At 39.7% G+C, this 14,250-nt stretch overlaps 1 protein-coding gene across 10 annotated transcripts in view; it reads left to right on the top strand.

The window, feature by feature from the left end:
* Positions 1–14,250, top strand: part of USP34 (ubiquitin specific peptidase 34) — a 117,175-nt gene that overhangs the window by 66,055 nt on the left and 36,870 nt on the right. For 9 of the 10 annotated variants that reach the window (XM_064709788.1, XM_064709789.1, XM_064709780.1 and 6 more), the window contains exons 34-42: positions 1,118–1,318; positions 2,652–2,734; positions 4,210–4,250; positions 6,986–7,110; positions 8,263–8,415; positions 9,512–9,616; positions 10,111–10,166; positions 11,559–11,679; positions 13,861–14,044. In XM_064709788.1, coding sequence (XP_064565858.1) covers positions 1,118–1,318; positions 2,652–2,734; positions 4,210–4,250; positions 6,986–7,110; positions 8,263–8,415; positions 9,512–9,616; positions 10,111–10,166; positions 11,559–11,679; positions 13,861–14,044 — 1,069 coding nt within the window. The remainder of the gene's footprint in view (positions 1–1,117; positions 1,319–2,651; positions 2,735–4,209; positions 4,251–6,985; positions 7,111–8,262; positions 8,416–9,511; positions 9,617–10,110; positions 10,167–11,558; positions 11,680–13,860; positions 14,045–14,250) is intronic. The other variant, XM_064709781.1, reaches the window with a different exon arrangement.

Genomic DNA, 14,250 nt, shown 5'->3' with positions numbered 1-14,250 from the left:
TTAAAAGCAGTAATCTGTTAATTGTCTTTCCCTTGCCTAAGAGGCCAAGAGATGCCATTTTCCCTTGCTGTCAGTGAGACAATTAGCATAGTGGCTGTGCTGCTAATAAAGACACTTGTCAATAATGCACATGTTCTATAAGAATGATGAATAATTCCCTTTTTCATTAATATTCTATCATTTGTTTGAGCTACATTCAAGTTACTTCTAGTTTTTTATCCTTTATACCTTACTGAGGCTTTCAGTTACAATTTCCATAGCAGGCATTGAATTATGTGTAAAGTAAATCCCTCAAAATTGAAGATTTTTCTTGTATTTCTGGGGTACCCCAGTGAAGTGAGGAATGATGAATCTGACTCCCATGTTTTTAGAAGGCTAATTTATTATTTTATTCTATTATATTAAAGAATACTAAACTAAACTATACTGAAGAATACAGAAAGGATACAGACAGAAGGGTAAAAGATGATAATGAAAACTTGTGACTCCTTCCAGAGTCCCAGTTGGTCATTTGTCACAGACATATTTCATGAAAAATCCTTTTATTAGGATTTTTCTCCTGAGAAGCCTCAGAGGGAAAGAAAACCAATAATTATCTGCTGCTGTGGGATGCAACAGGTGCATCTGTGATTGGTGCATGTTAGTTATTTCTAATTAATGGCCAATCACAGTCAGCTGGCTCAGACTCTCTGAGAGTCACAGCTTTTGTTATCATTCCTTTCTATTCCCTTCAAGCCTTCTGATGAAATCCTTTCTTCTTTTAGTATAGTTTTAGTATATAATTTTCTTCTAATGCAATATATATCATAAAATAATAAATCAGCCTTCTGGAACATGGAGTCAGGATTCTCATTTTTTCCCTCCTCCTGGGACCCCTGTGAACATCACCACAGTCATTGAGTCAAAGCAATTCACATGAGCCCAGTGAAACAACCACCTGTTGGATAAACAATCTCCAACCACGTTCCAAAGCAGCAAAGCACAGGAGAAGCAAATGAGATTATATTGTTTTCCTTTTACTCTCAGGCTTCTCAGCTTCCCAGGAGAAGAATCCTGGGCAAGGGAATTTCTCCAGAAAATAAGCCAGTGACAGATTTGTTTTCCTTCCCCTTGCCAGTGGCAGCTGGACTGTCTTGCCTGCCTGCTGAAGCTGATCTGCCAGTTTGCAGTGGACCCCTCAGACCTGGACCTGGCTTACCACGATGTGTTTGCCTGGTCTGGGGTGGCCGAGAGCCACAGGAAACGCGCGTGGCCGGGCAAGTCCAGGAAAACCACGAGCGACCACGTCAAGGGCCTTCACATCCCCAGGCTGACTGAGGTAGGGGGCACACAGAGGTTCTGGGAGCTCTAGGAAACATCTCCTTTGCTAAAAGAGTAAATGTGAAGTCCTTATTTTAGTTATAAAATCGTGGAGAGAAAAGTTAGTAGTACTAATTGGTCTCAGTAATATAATTGATCTCTTGCTTGTTCTCTAGAAAAGTATTTGCATGGTTTTAAACCTGGCAACCAAAAGGTGGTTTTTGGTGATTGATGAACACATTAATTGGGAATTCAGAATTGCAGTGCTTTGTCCCTGTTTCTTAGATTTTGTTTCCTGAATTGATCAGTCCTTTTTTACAGTAGCACATTATTATTATTATTAACCTGCATTTATAACATGAGCTGCCCTTGTCCTCGCTAAATCCGTTGGATTCCTTTAGTAAACACTGAAATAACTTTATTAGGGATATCTGGGTGAGTGTGATCTTACCTGCAGCTGTGAACCTTCCTGCCACATTCCTGCAGGCTGATTTCCTAGGGCAGCCTGAGCACAGGGGATATTTTGGCATCAGGGAAACATTCACTGTAAATTGACTTTCTTGGGCACAGGACCAGCTGTGACTGCCAAAAAGTGCAGGTCTGAACTCTGAGCTGGAGCCAAACTTCCCCTTTGTTATACCTGGAAAGACCTTCACTAGTCTATAAATATCAGCCTTTTTTGATAAATCCCTAAATCACCAGGGCTGCTGTCATACAGGGAACTTAGCACATGTATTAAATTTTTGAACATGTAAATGCTGCTGTTGCTTTCTGTAACTGGTTTTAAATTTTTGGTTGTCAATGGATAAGTATTCTTGATTTGATATTTAAGTATTTTAAGATTTTCTTCACACTTGGATTTTAAAATTCTGTGTGGTCTGTCAGATTGGCTAAAGATGAATATTTTAAGAGAGTGGTTAGTCAGTAAAATGTGTTGATTACAGAGGTTGGCAAAATTTAAGTGTCCAACCTCATCCTCAGCCCTGTCTCCTCAAAAATAAGGTTTTTAAAAGGCTGTGAGTAGTTAATGCTTTAAAAAAATACCATGTTTTTACTAAAAGGATTGAATAAATGGTTGATTTTCCTATTCAGTTGAATTGTCTTCTTTAGAGAATGAAATTTTAGCATCTAGCCCTAGTCAGTGAAACATGGGATTTTAGCTCTGCTTTAATAAAGCCAGTAAATTATTAACTGTGAAGATGCTGTGGTTTGCCTTTGGCCCTTCCTCCTCTGCACAGGTGGGTTTATTTAGATTCACACAGTGTGTATAATTAAAAAACAGATCAAAAAGCTTGTTGTTATATTAACTTGTTTTTTTTTTTTTTTTTTTCTTTTGACTTCAATTTTTAAAGGTGTTTCTTGTACTTGTCCAGGGAACCAGTTTGATTCAGCGACTTATGTCAGTTGCTTATACATATGACAACTTGGCACCTAGGTACAAATCTTCTTATTTTTGTGATAAAGCTGATGAGTGTGCTCATTTCCATGGCTGCTTTCCTGCAGGACCCGCCCCGGGGCTCTCCCAGCCGTGCTCCCTCTGCCAGCCACATCCACACTGAGCTCCAGAGGCTGGAACTCGCTTTTCCTACTCACCTCCTGAGAGCTCTGTGCTCAGGGTGTAAGGCATGGGTGTATAAATCATAAATGGCACAAATTCTCATGCCAAAATGTGGGAATGTTCCTCACTCGGGGTCACCAGATGTGCTGGTGTTCTCAGGGGTGCCAGGACCAGGGAAGGGATGAGAATCCTGACTCCATGTTTCAGAAGGCTGATTTATTATTTTATGATATATATTATATTAAAAGAAAATTATATATTAAAACTATACTAAAGAATGGAAGAAAGGATTTCATCAGAAGGCTTGAAAGGAATAGAAAGGAATGATGATAAAATCTTGTGACTCTCAGAGAGTCTGAGCCAGCTGTCTGTGATTGGCCATTAATTAGAAACCACCACATGGGACCAATCACAGATGCACCTGTTGCATCCCACAGCAGCAGATAACCATTGTTTGCATTTCATTTCTGAGGCTTCTCAGGAGAAAAATCCTAGCAAAAGAGTTTTTCATAAAATATGTCAGTGACACCAAAATCCCTTCTTTGTTTTCTCCAGAGCATTTTTAATTTCAAGGTAGCGTAAAGGAGAAATCAAAATAAATTCATTTTCACGTTGCTTAGTTGTCTGTCAGGTTTGACTTGTTTTTCTCATCCTGCTGATACTGAAGGCAAAATCTGACATATATTTGGTCCTGTTGCCTTTTTGTCCTGAGAAAAGCAATTCTGTGTAAGGCTGCATTGTGGCAGGCAGACTGGTGCTGGGGAGGGCAGGTTTTTGTAGAGTTGATTCCAAGTGATGGATAGTTGTTTTACTGTATTTTTAAAAGATTGTTAAGGGCATTCAGAACATTTCCAGTCTGCAGGTGTGCTTAACTTGGCCTCTAGTTGAGTTGCAGGAAAATTTTTGAAGTATATATGCTATATTTTTGGTTTCATAACCTTTTATTGTAATTAATAACAATGGAAGTAAATAAATAGAAACATTTAAAGTTTGAAAATGTTTATTCAGAGTGTGGTTCCTTTATGAAGAAAACTAGATTTATTCAGTATGGGTCAGTTCTTAGCTCTGACACCTCTGTTTTGGATAAAATAAAGAAGGGGCTGTGGGTACTTCTCCTTGGCTTTTAATCTTGTAGTCAGTAAAGCTTTATGGGGGTGACTTGAAGGTTTTCATAGTTTTATTATTGTTGCTAATTTTGAATACTGCAAGCAATGAATCCTTTTAAGATGAATTAAGATTTTCCAAGTGGTTACTTAAGAGTAACTGTGTTGTGCCTTGTGTGTACTTGTATTTCTGAAATCTGTTATGTGCTGTGTGATAAAATTCAAATGATTTTCTCTTCTTCCCATCAGGGTGTTGAAGGCTCAGTCTGATCACAGGTCAAGGCATGAAGGTCAGTGCTGCAAAACAGCTGGGTCAGGAGCTAATCACAGGGATGGCAAAGTGATGATAATTTATTATTTGGGTTTATTCCACTGTTAGAAAGCTGGAAAATCGTTTTACTCCAAGGAAATACCCTTGGTTTCTGAGTGAAATCCAGTTCGAGCTTTTTCCCCAGTCTGGGTTCAGGGTGAAATCTGGCCCTGGTTATTCCCTGATCCACTTTCCAGGGGAAATCCACTCCATGCTTTCCCCATCTGGATTTTCTGTGAAATCCGGTCCAGGTTTTTCCCTGAGCCACTTCCCAGGAGAAATCCAGTCCAGTTTTCCTTCAGTCCCAATTCCAGGTGAAATCCAGGCTGGTTTTCCTTCAGTCCCAATTCATTCCCAATTTTCCTTCAGTCCTAATTCCCTGAAAAATCGGGTCCAGTTTTCCTCCTGTCCTAATTCTGTGAGAAATCTGGTCTGGTTTTCCTTCAGTCCTAATTCCAGGTGAAATCTAGCCCAGTTTTCCTTCAGTCCCAGTTCCAGGTGAAATCCTGTCTGGCTTTTTCCCCGATTAAGCTTCCCAGAGAATTCCTGCCTGGGTTTTTCCTGCTCCTGTTTTCTGGCTGAAATCTCACTGAGATTTTCCCAATCCTCTTTCCAGGCTAATTCCCATCTGGATTTTCCCCCATTCCTGTTCCCACCCCTCATCCCCAAACTTTATCTAAGACCAGCAAAAGGGAAATTCAGTTTTATTTTGGGAGTGAAGCTGGGGCAGTGGTTAGAAGCATCTTCTGCTCAGTGAGGTTTTCAGCTGTTCCCTCTTGCCAAAACATTTCTTAGTGGGCTTGTGGCAGAAATTCCATGCGAGACTTTTCAGCTCAGCATCAATGAGGAGAACAGCAAATTGAGACAAGTCCCATACAGCACTTTATCCTGCATTAATAACTAATGGCAGAGGTATGCAGGCAGGATCCTTTGGAAATGTAACACCTTGCAAATAAGAAAATAAGAAATTCAGGTGGAAGTTAAGTAGAAGATGAGGGAGATACCAGGAATAAACTCTGGTTGCACCTGAAAAGTTAAGTTTAGACCTTATTCCAGGAGCAGCTTTATTCTGCCATGAGGAAAAGCTTCATTGGCAAGACAGGTGGGGTCCTATTCCATAAAAAGCTGTTCTGGACACCCCTGGACACATCTGTAATTGAGTGTTCAGGCCTTGTTTACTGGGAATAAATCCCAGTAGATACTGGCCCCAGAAATTGCTGCCATTCATTTGATAGGCCTGTGCTTGGGCTCCTGCTGCTGGCAGTCTCTCTCCTAAATAATGAAAGATGAAGAATGGTTTCTCTGTTGATAATTCCTATAAAAATGGAGTATTTGAAAGTGTAGTCCTGGACAGCATGCTGCTCTTAGTACAGAGGAAAGGTGGCACTGGATGGAGTCTGAAGCACTGCAAAATTCTCATTCTAATTTCATTACAAAGACTTTACCTAAGAATTTCCAAAGTTCCTTGGGGGCTGCAAGGTGATTGCAATGAAACTTTTGTTTGGGGCAACACAAACGTGGCCACAGAAATTAGTACAAAACAGGAAGTAAATGTGAAAATGTGCTACAAAGCACCAGCTCACAGCTCAAGAAGCAGAGACTTAGGAAAGGACTGTGCCCCTCACTGGTAATTTTGATCTAATTGGATGGTCATCATTAGTACAGTGGTCAGTATTTAATTAGCATGTTGGTAAAACTCTGAGGTTTTTTGTATCCTTAGTGCCAGGAGAGATTTTGTCTTGCCAGTTACTGAAATAAATGTAATTTTGGGCTGTGCAGCCCTTCTGCCCAGGAAGCCCTTGCTGTGCTTACACCCTTTAAAACGGGCAGGTGGGATAAGTCAGAGCCAGAATCAAAGGCTGCAATTCTGTTGCTGTGCTCAGCCTTCAGGGGCAGCTCTGAATTTGGCTGCCTGCTTTGGTCACCTGATGGCAGTGGCAGCAGTGTGGGATCATGAGAGGGATGTCCATGAAACAGGAAACCTTAAGGAGCTGTGAGTAAGAGCTGTACTCTGGAATACCTGAAGAGCTGCAGCCAGTCTGTTCTCCTGCTGAAGCTCACACTTTGGGAGCTGGAGTTACCTTGATAAATGGTGTGTAGTGCACAGCTAGGAAGGAAATAAGTGCTGGAGGTCAGGTTTAAGGAGCCAACAGATTTGTTAAGTGTATGTGTGACTCTAGACAGGTGTGGCTTGCAGTGGGGTTCCTGCAGTCACTCACTGTTCCATCTGGGGTTTGTCTATTCCTGCAGTCACTCACTGTTCCATGTGGGGTTTCTCTATTCCTGCAGTCACTCACTGTTCCATGTGGGGTTTCTCTATTCCTGCAGTCACTCACTGTTCCATGTGGGGTTTGTCTCCTCCTGCAGTCACTCACTATTCCATGTGGGGTTTGTCTCCTCCTGCAGTCACTCACTATTCCATGTGGGGTTTCTCTATTCCTGCAGTCACTCACTGTTCCATGTGGGGTTTGTCTCCTGCAGTCACTCACTGTTCCATGTGGGGTTTGTCTATTCCTGCAGTCACTCACTGTTCCATGTGGGGTTTCTCTATTCCTGCAGTCACTCACTGTTCCATGTGGGGTTTCTCTATTCCTGCAGTCACTCACTGTTCCATGTGGGGTTTCTCTGTTCCCACAGTCACTCACTATTCCATGTGGGGTTTCTCTATTCCTGCAGTCACTCACTGTTCCATGTGGGGTTTCTCTGTTCCCACAGTCACTCACTATTCCATGTGGCTCTTGGTGAGCTGGGCTCACTGCTGCTCCTTGGTGAAATCCAGCCTGGCTGACAGTGACCATTTGCAAGACTGGCTCAAGAAACTCACCCTGCTTATTCCCGAGGTATGGCAATGGGGGCCTTGCTGCATTCCTAATTAGTGTCGTTACCTTTGGCTTGCCATTCAATCCAAGGCTTGTGGTTTCCTGCTCCACGTGGCAGGACCTGCTCCAGTTCCTTGCAGTGCTGGGTGAGAGGTGATCACTGGAAGGTGGCACCTCTGTGTTCAGTCACAAACCAGGTTATAAACCCTCCCCTTTCTCCTTGGCTTCTGTTGGAAGGACATTTTTTCACTGTCATTTGTTAAAATTTCTGGGTAATTTGTTGAAATTTCTGGATGGTGCCACCTGACTTGAATTAGCTGAAATGTACTTCCCCATTATGTTTTTCACATTATTAGATTTTTTTTTTGCCATTTATTTTTTATACTTAGAATCAGAAAATGAGGTGAATGAGAATTGATACCAAGATCTTTGTCATGACCAAAGATTGGGCTAGCTTTACGCAATCTTTTTACTAAAGCTAGACCAAATTTTGACTAAAGCTAGAGTAATTTTATACTAAATCTAGACTGAAGATAGGTCTATAGGCTTAAATGGAATAACAGCTTAAAAATTGCATCAGTTATATTCACAGTAGAATTTTTTTTGTGTTTATTGGTGATTACTTAAAGGTGCAAGGTGGACATGATGTGATAATTCCTATCTCTTGTTTTATTACTCAAGCACAGAAAAAGCTTGCAGGCTGGCTTGATTTAAAATCCCTGGAAATGAGAGAGTGCAGACTTCCTAAGCTTGATTACACTGTGGATATTTTCATTAATAAAATGAAGAAGAAAATAGTTTTTGTAGTGAAATTAAATTAATTAGTAGTTATGAAAGAGTAAGGGTAAATTCAGGATTCACATAGATTTCCTTTATTTGCCTGATGTGATATTTTCTATTCTAGTCACTGTAATCATTCCCATGGAAAATACATAACTCAAGACACAGGGGACAACAAATCATCTTTTTAATTAGAATAGTATAATTTGCATTTTTCTGTAAGCAATTTAAATGCACCTTATTTGTAATCCCTGTTTGAGAAAAACACATTCAACCCTGATAACCTCTTCAATATTATGAGAGGAATTTATGTACCTATGAAAGAAAAACATACAAAAGAAAATATCTTCCAAAGAATGTGTGCAATCATGTTAAATTCATTGTTTTTCCTAGACTGCAGTTCGCCACGAGTCCTGCAATGGTTTGTACAAATTGTCTCTCTCTGGCCTGGATGGGGGAGACTCCATCAATCGCTCCTTTCTGCTGCTGGCTGCATCAACCTTGCTGAAATTCCTCCCTGATGCTCAAGCTCTGAAACCAATTAGGGTAAGAATTTAAAAACTCCCAAGGCATTCTCAAAGATAAACTTAAAATTCATGTAAAATATTAAAAACTTAAAATTAGTACAAAAAGTAAAAAAAAATCAAAATTAATATTAAAAAGTGAAGTATAAAATTATAATATATAAAATATTATATATAGTTATATATATAGTTAAATATAATATGTAATAATCTAATATTATATTAAGCAGCGTTAATATAATATAATATGATGTGATATAATATAATTTAATGTAATAGTTGAAATAATATTTAATATAATATTTAATATAATGTAAGCTTTAATATGATGTCATATAAAATATCATATAGTGTATATTGTTAAGGATTTAAGTCCTTAACAATATAGTATATAATTTAACATAATATCTATTGTTAAGGATGTAAGTCCTCAACCATATAATATATAATATTATATATTTTATAATATAAAAATATAAAATATAAAAACTAAACATGGTAGCACGTTATTGTGGTGTCTGATACACTGTTTCAGATGCATGGAGATATGAAGGGTTCTGGCTTAGATGTTTCCAGAAACTTCCCCAGAATGGTTAAACTGTGACACTGCAGTAATTCACAGCTTGGCTGTGCCTGGAGAAATGCAGGACAGCTTTTGGAAAGTGCTCTTGTTTTTAAATTTCCATGTCCACGTACACAGATATTTTTAAAAGAGTTAAATTAAAACAGTCTACAGAAGATCTTGCAATATTTATTTGTTTTTTAAGAGAGTTTAAAATTAGAGATATATTTACTAATTGAAATCAGCCCAGGTTTTTCATGTTTTGTCCAGTCTAATCATAGATTTTGTGATTTGCAGTGGGTGGGATGAACTCCACACTATTTTACAAATCTTTTACAGGTCTGGCAGATCATCCAGTTTTTCAAGAAAATTAATAAATATTGCAGAAGCAAAACAGAGCATACACTGTTACCATTGTAAAATACATTGTTCTCATTCTTACCTTAGAGGCTTGAAGGAAGTCATTCTCTTGTAACACAGTTACTGGCTTCACTGTGCTATTTTAATGCAGTTATTTTGTGTTCTCCTTCGGAACAAAAGCAATTTCTTTCCACAGATAGAGGATTATGAGGAGGAAGCTGTGCTGAGACCTGGTTGTAAGGAGTATTTCTGGCTGCTGTGCAAACTGATTGATAACATCCATGTCAAAGATGCAAGTCAGGTAGGTCTGCCTTGCATTCATACCAATGTCTATTGCTGTTCATTTTTGTCTTCAGACATTTGTTTTAAACATCTGGTGGATTGTGAGCAGCTCTTGGGTGTTTTCCATCTCCCAGTTTACTCTGATGTGTATTTAGTAGCTCTTGGAAGTTTCAGGTAGTGACTCTGTGGGGTCAAGAAAGGGGAGTTGTTCTAACACACAAGGTGAGCTTGGTTGAAGGTCACAGACATGGGAATAGTGTAATTATCTGTGGTAATTACACTGTTGATAATTCCAGTGTGTTCCAAGGAGGAGCTAATCAAGTGTTTGATTAAAGCTGAAAGAGTTAAATTCAGTTAACAGACACTTAGCATAAATCAGAAAACTTACCTTAGAGCATGCCTGAAAATGAGTTTTAATTATTTCTGTTTTTCTGTGTGCAGTAATAACATTTCCTCCAAAAGAAGTCCATAATTCTTTCCCATTTGTGTTCCATTTTCTTTCTTTTCAATCAGACAACCCTGCTTGATCTGGATGCTCTGGCCAGACACCTCGCTGACTGCATTAGGAGGTGAGCCTTGCCCCCAGCAGTGTCCCTTGTGCTGTAGTGTGGTTTTTAGTTTGATTGGTGGTTTTGGAGTCTCTGTGTTTTTCTCCCCCTGTTTTTAGAGTGACACACTCCCGCCTTTGTTATTTAGTTGAGCCAGGTGTGGTTTCTCTGTTTGTTACTCAGCTACTCCTTGCCAAGTTTCAAACCCCCTTCCTTCCCCCCATGTGTGGGAGCCCAGCACATCCCTCTGGCTGGCCAGGACCCTGCCAGGGGCTCAGAGCCCAAAACACCTGTGGGTTTGATTATGACCCGTGGAGCAAATTACCAACCTTAGATGAGGATCAGCAAGCCACGACAGTTTAGGCAGAGTAATAGTGAGGTTATCACAGGGTGGAAAAGTAGATTTTAGGGTTTTGGTGTGGGGGTTCAGGAGGCAAGATGGAGGGAACTGTGCATGTCCAGCCTTTCTCCTTCTTCTTCTTGGCCTTCATCTTCTGCTGTGATGTTGGCACTTTTGGATTGGTTTAGAATAGAAGCTCACTGTCTAACATGGGTTATGGGTGTTGAAAAGTAATTGTAAACATTGTACAGGTAGTTTTTAGTATAAAGAGATAACATCACCCCGGAGGCAGGCAGAGTGCCTGGAACTGTCCTGCTGGACAGACCTGGGCAGGGCAGGAGAAAATTTTTTATAGATAAGAAACAATAAACAACTCTGAGACTGAGAACTGAGGAGCCCTGACTCCTTCTTCAAGCACCAGACTGGGAAAAGACACTTTCAGCTTTTCTGGGGGGCACTTTGACGAGCTGAAGATTCCAACACCCATCCAGTTGTTAGCCCTTCCTATGCCAAGCTGTTCTCCTCCCTTGAAATCCTTCACTGGTTTATACACCTTGCATTCCCCACCGTGTGTTCCACCCCCTTTTCTCCTGATGAGTTGAAGATTGTGTCCTCCCCTTTATAAGCCATTGTTTGCAGCGTGCACTGGTGCATTGTCAGTGGGGCAAAGCTGTGACATTCCTTCTTGTGGTGGTGTTCCAGGGGTCTTAGGATGAGGGAAGAGACCAGGATCTGACTCCATGTTTCAGAAGGCTTGATTTATTATTTTATAATATATATTATGTTAAAACTGTACTAAAAGAAGAAAGGATTTCATCAGAAGGCTGGCTAAGAATAGAAAATGATAACAAAGGCTTGTGACTGACCAGACAGTCCAGACAGCTGGACTGGGATTGGCCAATCATTAGAAACAACCACATGACACCAATCCCAGATGCACCTGTTGCATCCCACAGCAGCAGATAACCATTGGTTACATTTTGTTCCTGAGGCCTCCCAGCTTCTCAGGAGAAAAGAGGATTTTTCATAAAACACGTGTGTGACATTCCTTCTGTCCTGTGTGTGCATCTCAGCAGGGAGATCCTGGACCACCAGGATGGGAACATCGAGGACGATGGGCTCACAGGGCTGCTGCGCCTCGCCACCAGCGTCATCAAGCACAAACCTCCTTTCAAATTCTCCCGGGAGGGCCAGGTGAGCAGGGCACTGCAGTATCGGGGTGACAGGGTAGTTATAGGTCTAATGATGTCAGGAACCTACGTCTTAAGAGAGGAACTTACTTGCTGCAGCAAAAAGTCTGAATATGGACAACACTAAAAGTTGTTGATAAAAGTTAGTTACAAATTCTTTGGCTTCGGCGGGAGAGATGATACAGCGTCTTCTTGATTAACACTTGAATCTCTAGCGGCCGGGAAATCTACGATTTTTCTTTTTTCTTCTATCCTATGTCCTCAAACGGGGGTATCCTCACACGGGGCACCAAATATCAGAGTAACAGAGTAGTTATAAGTCTAATGATGTCAAGAACCTACGTCTTAAGAGAAAAACTTACTTACTGCGGCAAAAAATCTAAATATAGACAACACTAGACAAATCTACACCAGAGAAAAGCCTTTTTTTATTGCTGACACATCAGTCTCAAAATATTGTTACTATAGAAAAAGCATGTTAACAATTCACTAGTCTACAGAGAAATGTCACAGAAAGTAGAGGAATACAGAATGACATAAAATCATTTCAGTTTAGATTTCAGCCAATCAGACAAAAACAAGACATATTGACAAACTTTCTATCTAACCTTATAAAACATACGTAATAGTAGTTAAAACAAAGACTATTTCATAAAAAACAAAGAACAGAACTCTATTCATAGTGATCTTCTAAAGTTATACATTAAATAAACTTATTGCCATCTTAAATCTAAATCTACAGAGTCTTATTGTTATTTGTCATGTCTACTGCTTAAGAAACTTATCTGCTTGCTTGAAAAACTTTTTAGAACTTCAGCCTCAACCTGAAACCTACATACTCTTTTTTAACCATTTCCTAAAAACCCTCTAACTTTATAAATTCCAACACTGCAGCACCCCTGGGACATCAGAACTGGGCCTTTTGCACCACGTTTTGATTGCAGGGATCAGTGTATTAAACTTTGTCCTTTTCTAGCCTTAGGATGATGGACAAGCCCACACATATTCCTTTAGTGACAGACAGCACACACAGTTCCTTCCCTTTCTGTGTAATTCCAGAATAGCATTCTTCCATCCCTGAACTTTTATTTATTTTCATTTCTTGTCTTTAAATGTTTTTACTATTGATCAGCATTAACTGGCTTAAGTCCTTAACAACAGCTGATTTTGACCAGATCCTGGGCAATCTGATCTAAAAGTAACAGTTTAAACTCCACACCTGTGCAGTGGAAGAGATCTGTTACGAGATTATTGCATTCCACCTGTAAGGTGCAAAAGTGGTGAAGCAGGGGAAGTTTGCTAAAAAACTATTTTCTTTATATTAAAACTATTTATTTACATTAATACTGTTTATTTATATTAAAACTATTTATTTATATTAATACTATTTATTTATAGTAAACCTATTTATTTATATTTATACTGTTTATTTATATTAAACCTATTTATTTATATTAAAACTATTTATTTTATCTTTGAGAACTGCATTAGCATTAAAAAAAAAGGCAAATGGTGTGTAAGAAAAAATTTAGATTGATTGTTTTTCTGTAGGCTCTACAGAACTTATTATTGGGCCTTTTCAGCTGAAGAGTAAGCCTGGTGTTTAATGATGTTGTTTATATCTTGGGTGTTTATTCTGTTGTTATAAAACAGCCCTGAAGGTAATTCGATTGTCCAAATGTGACATTGCTGACAGCATTTGAACAGACTGCCTCTGTTGTTCTGCTGGATAAATGTATTTAACTTAGGGAGAGCTTGCAGATTAAATGAGAGTAAGAATTCAATTCACAGAATGCAGTGAGGAGGAGGATGTGGAAATTAAAATAGAGGAATGCAAAGGTCAGGTTTATGTAGCTTGGATGTATGGAAAGCTTAAGAAAAGCTTGAGAAACTAATCCTAAAAGCTACTGAAAATCCATGTCTGGTTTGTCAGGTTATCAATCATAAAACCAATCATATTTTGTGATTCTTTTCCAACTGGTATGTTCCTCTTTAGACTATAATGTGGTTACAGTGAACTTTATAAATTGTTGAAATTTGTGATTCAGAACTTGTATTTAGGTCAGAAAGTTCTGCATGATAGAGGTCCAGAAAGTCAACAGAATTTCCTAGAAAATTGTTGATATAGGTTCATGTTTTAAGAATACATTCAGGCTGCTCAGTGTGCCAATTTCATGTTTTCCAGGAGTTTCTGAGGGACATCTTCAACCTGCTGTTCTTGCTGCCCAGCCTGAAGGACAGGCAGCAGCCCAAGTGCAAGTCCCACTCCTCCAGGGCTGCTGCCTACGACTTGCTGGTGGAAATGGTGAAAGGCTCAGTGGAGAACTACAGGCTGCTGCACAACTGGGTCATGGCACAGCACATGCAGTGTAAGAACCTCTGCAGAGTTTGTGGCCACTAACCCTGCTCTGGGAATTCATTCACAGCTCTGCTTTTATCCCCTGTCCCCTGGAGCGGTGGCACACAAGTGTTGGCATCTTTTGCTCACCTACCAGGGAAATCCCATCATCATTTCCATATCACCTGTTCCTAAATATTATTATTTAGAGCGTGTGGTCCTGTTAAATGACAGGTA

The sequence above is a fragment of the Zonotrichia leucophrys genome, chromosome 3, assembly GCF_028769735.1.
Source record: "Zonotrichia leucophrys gambelii isolate GWCS_2022_RI chromosome 3, RI_Zleu_2.0, whole genome shotgun sequence".
NCBI classification, from domain to species: Eukaryota; Metazoa; Chordata; class Aves; order Passeriformes; family Passerellidae; genus Zonotrichia; species Zonotrichia leucophrys.
The sequence above is the reverse complement of the archived record's forward strand: the minus strand, read 5'-3'. Positions and strand labels throughout refer to the sequence as shown.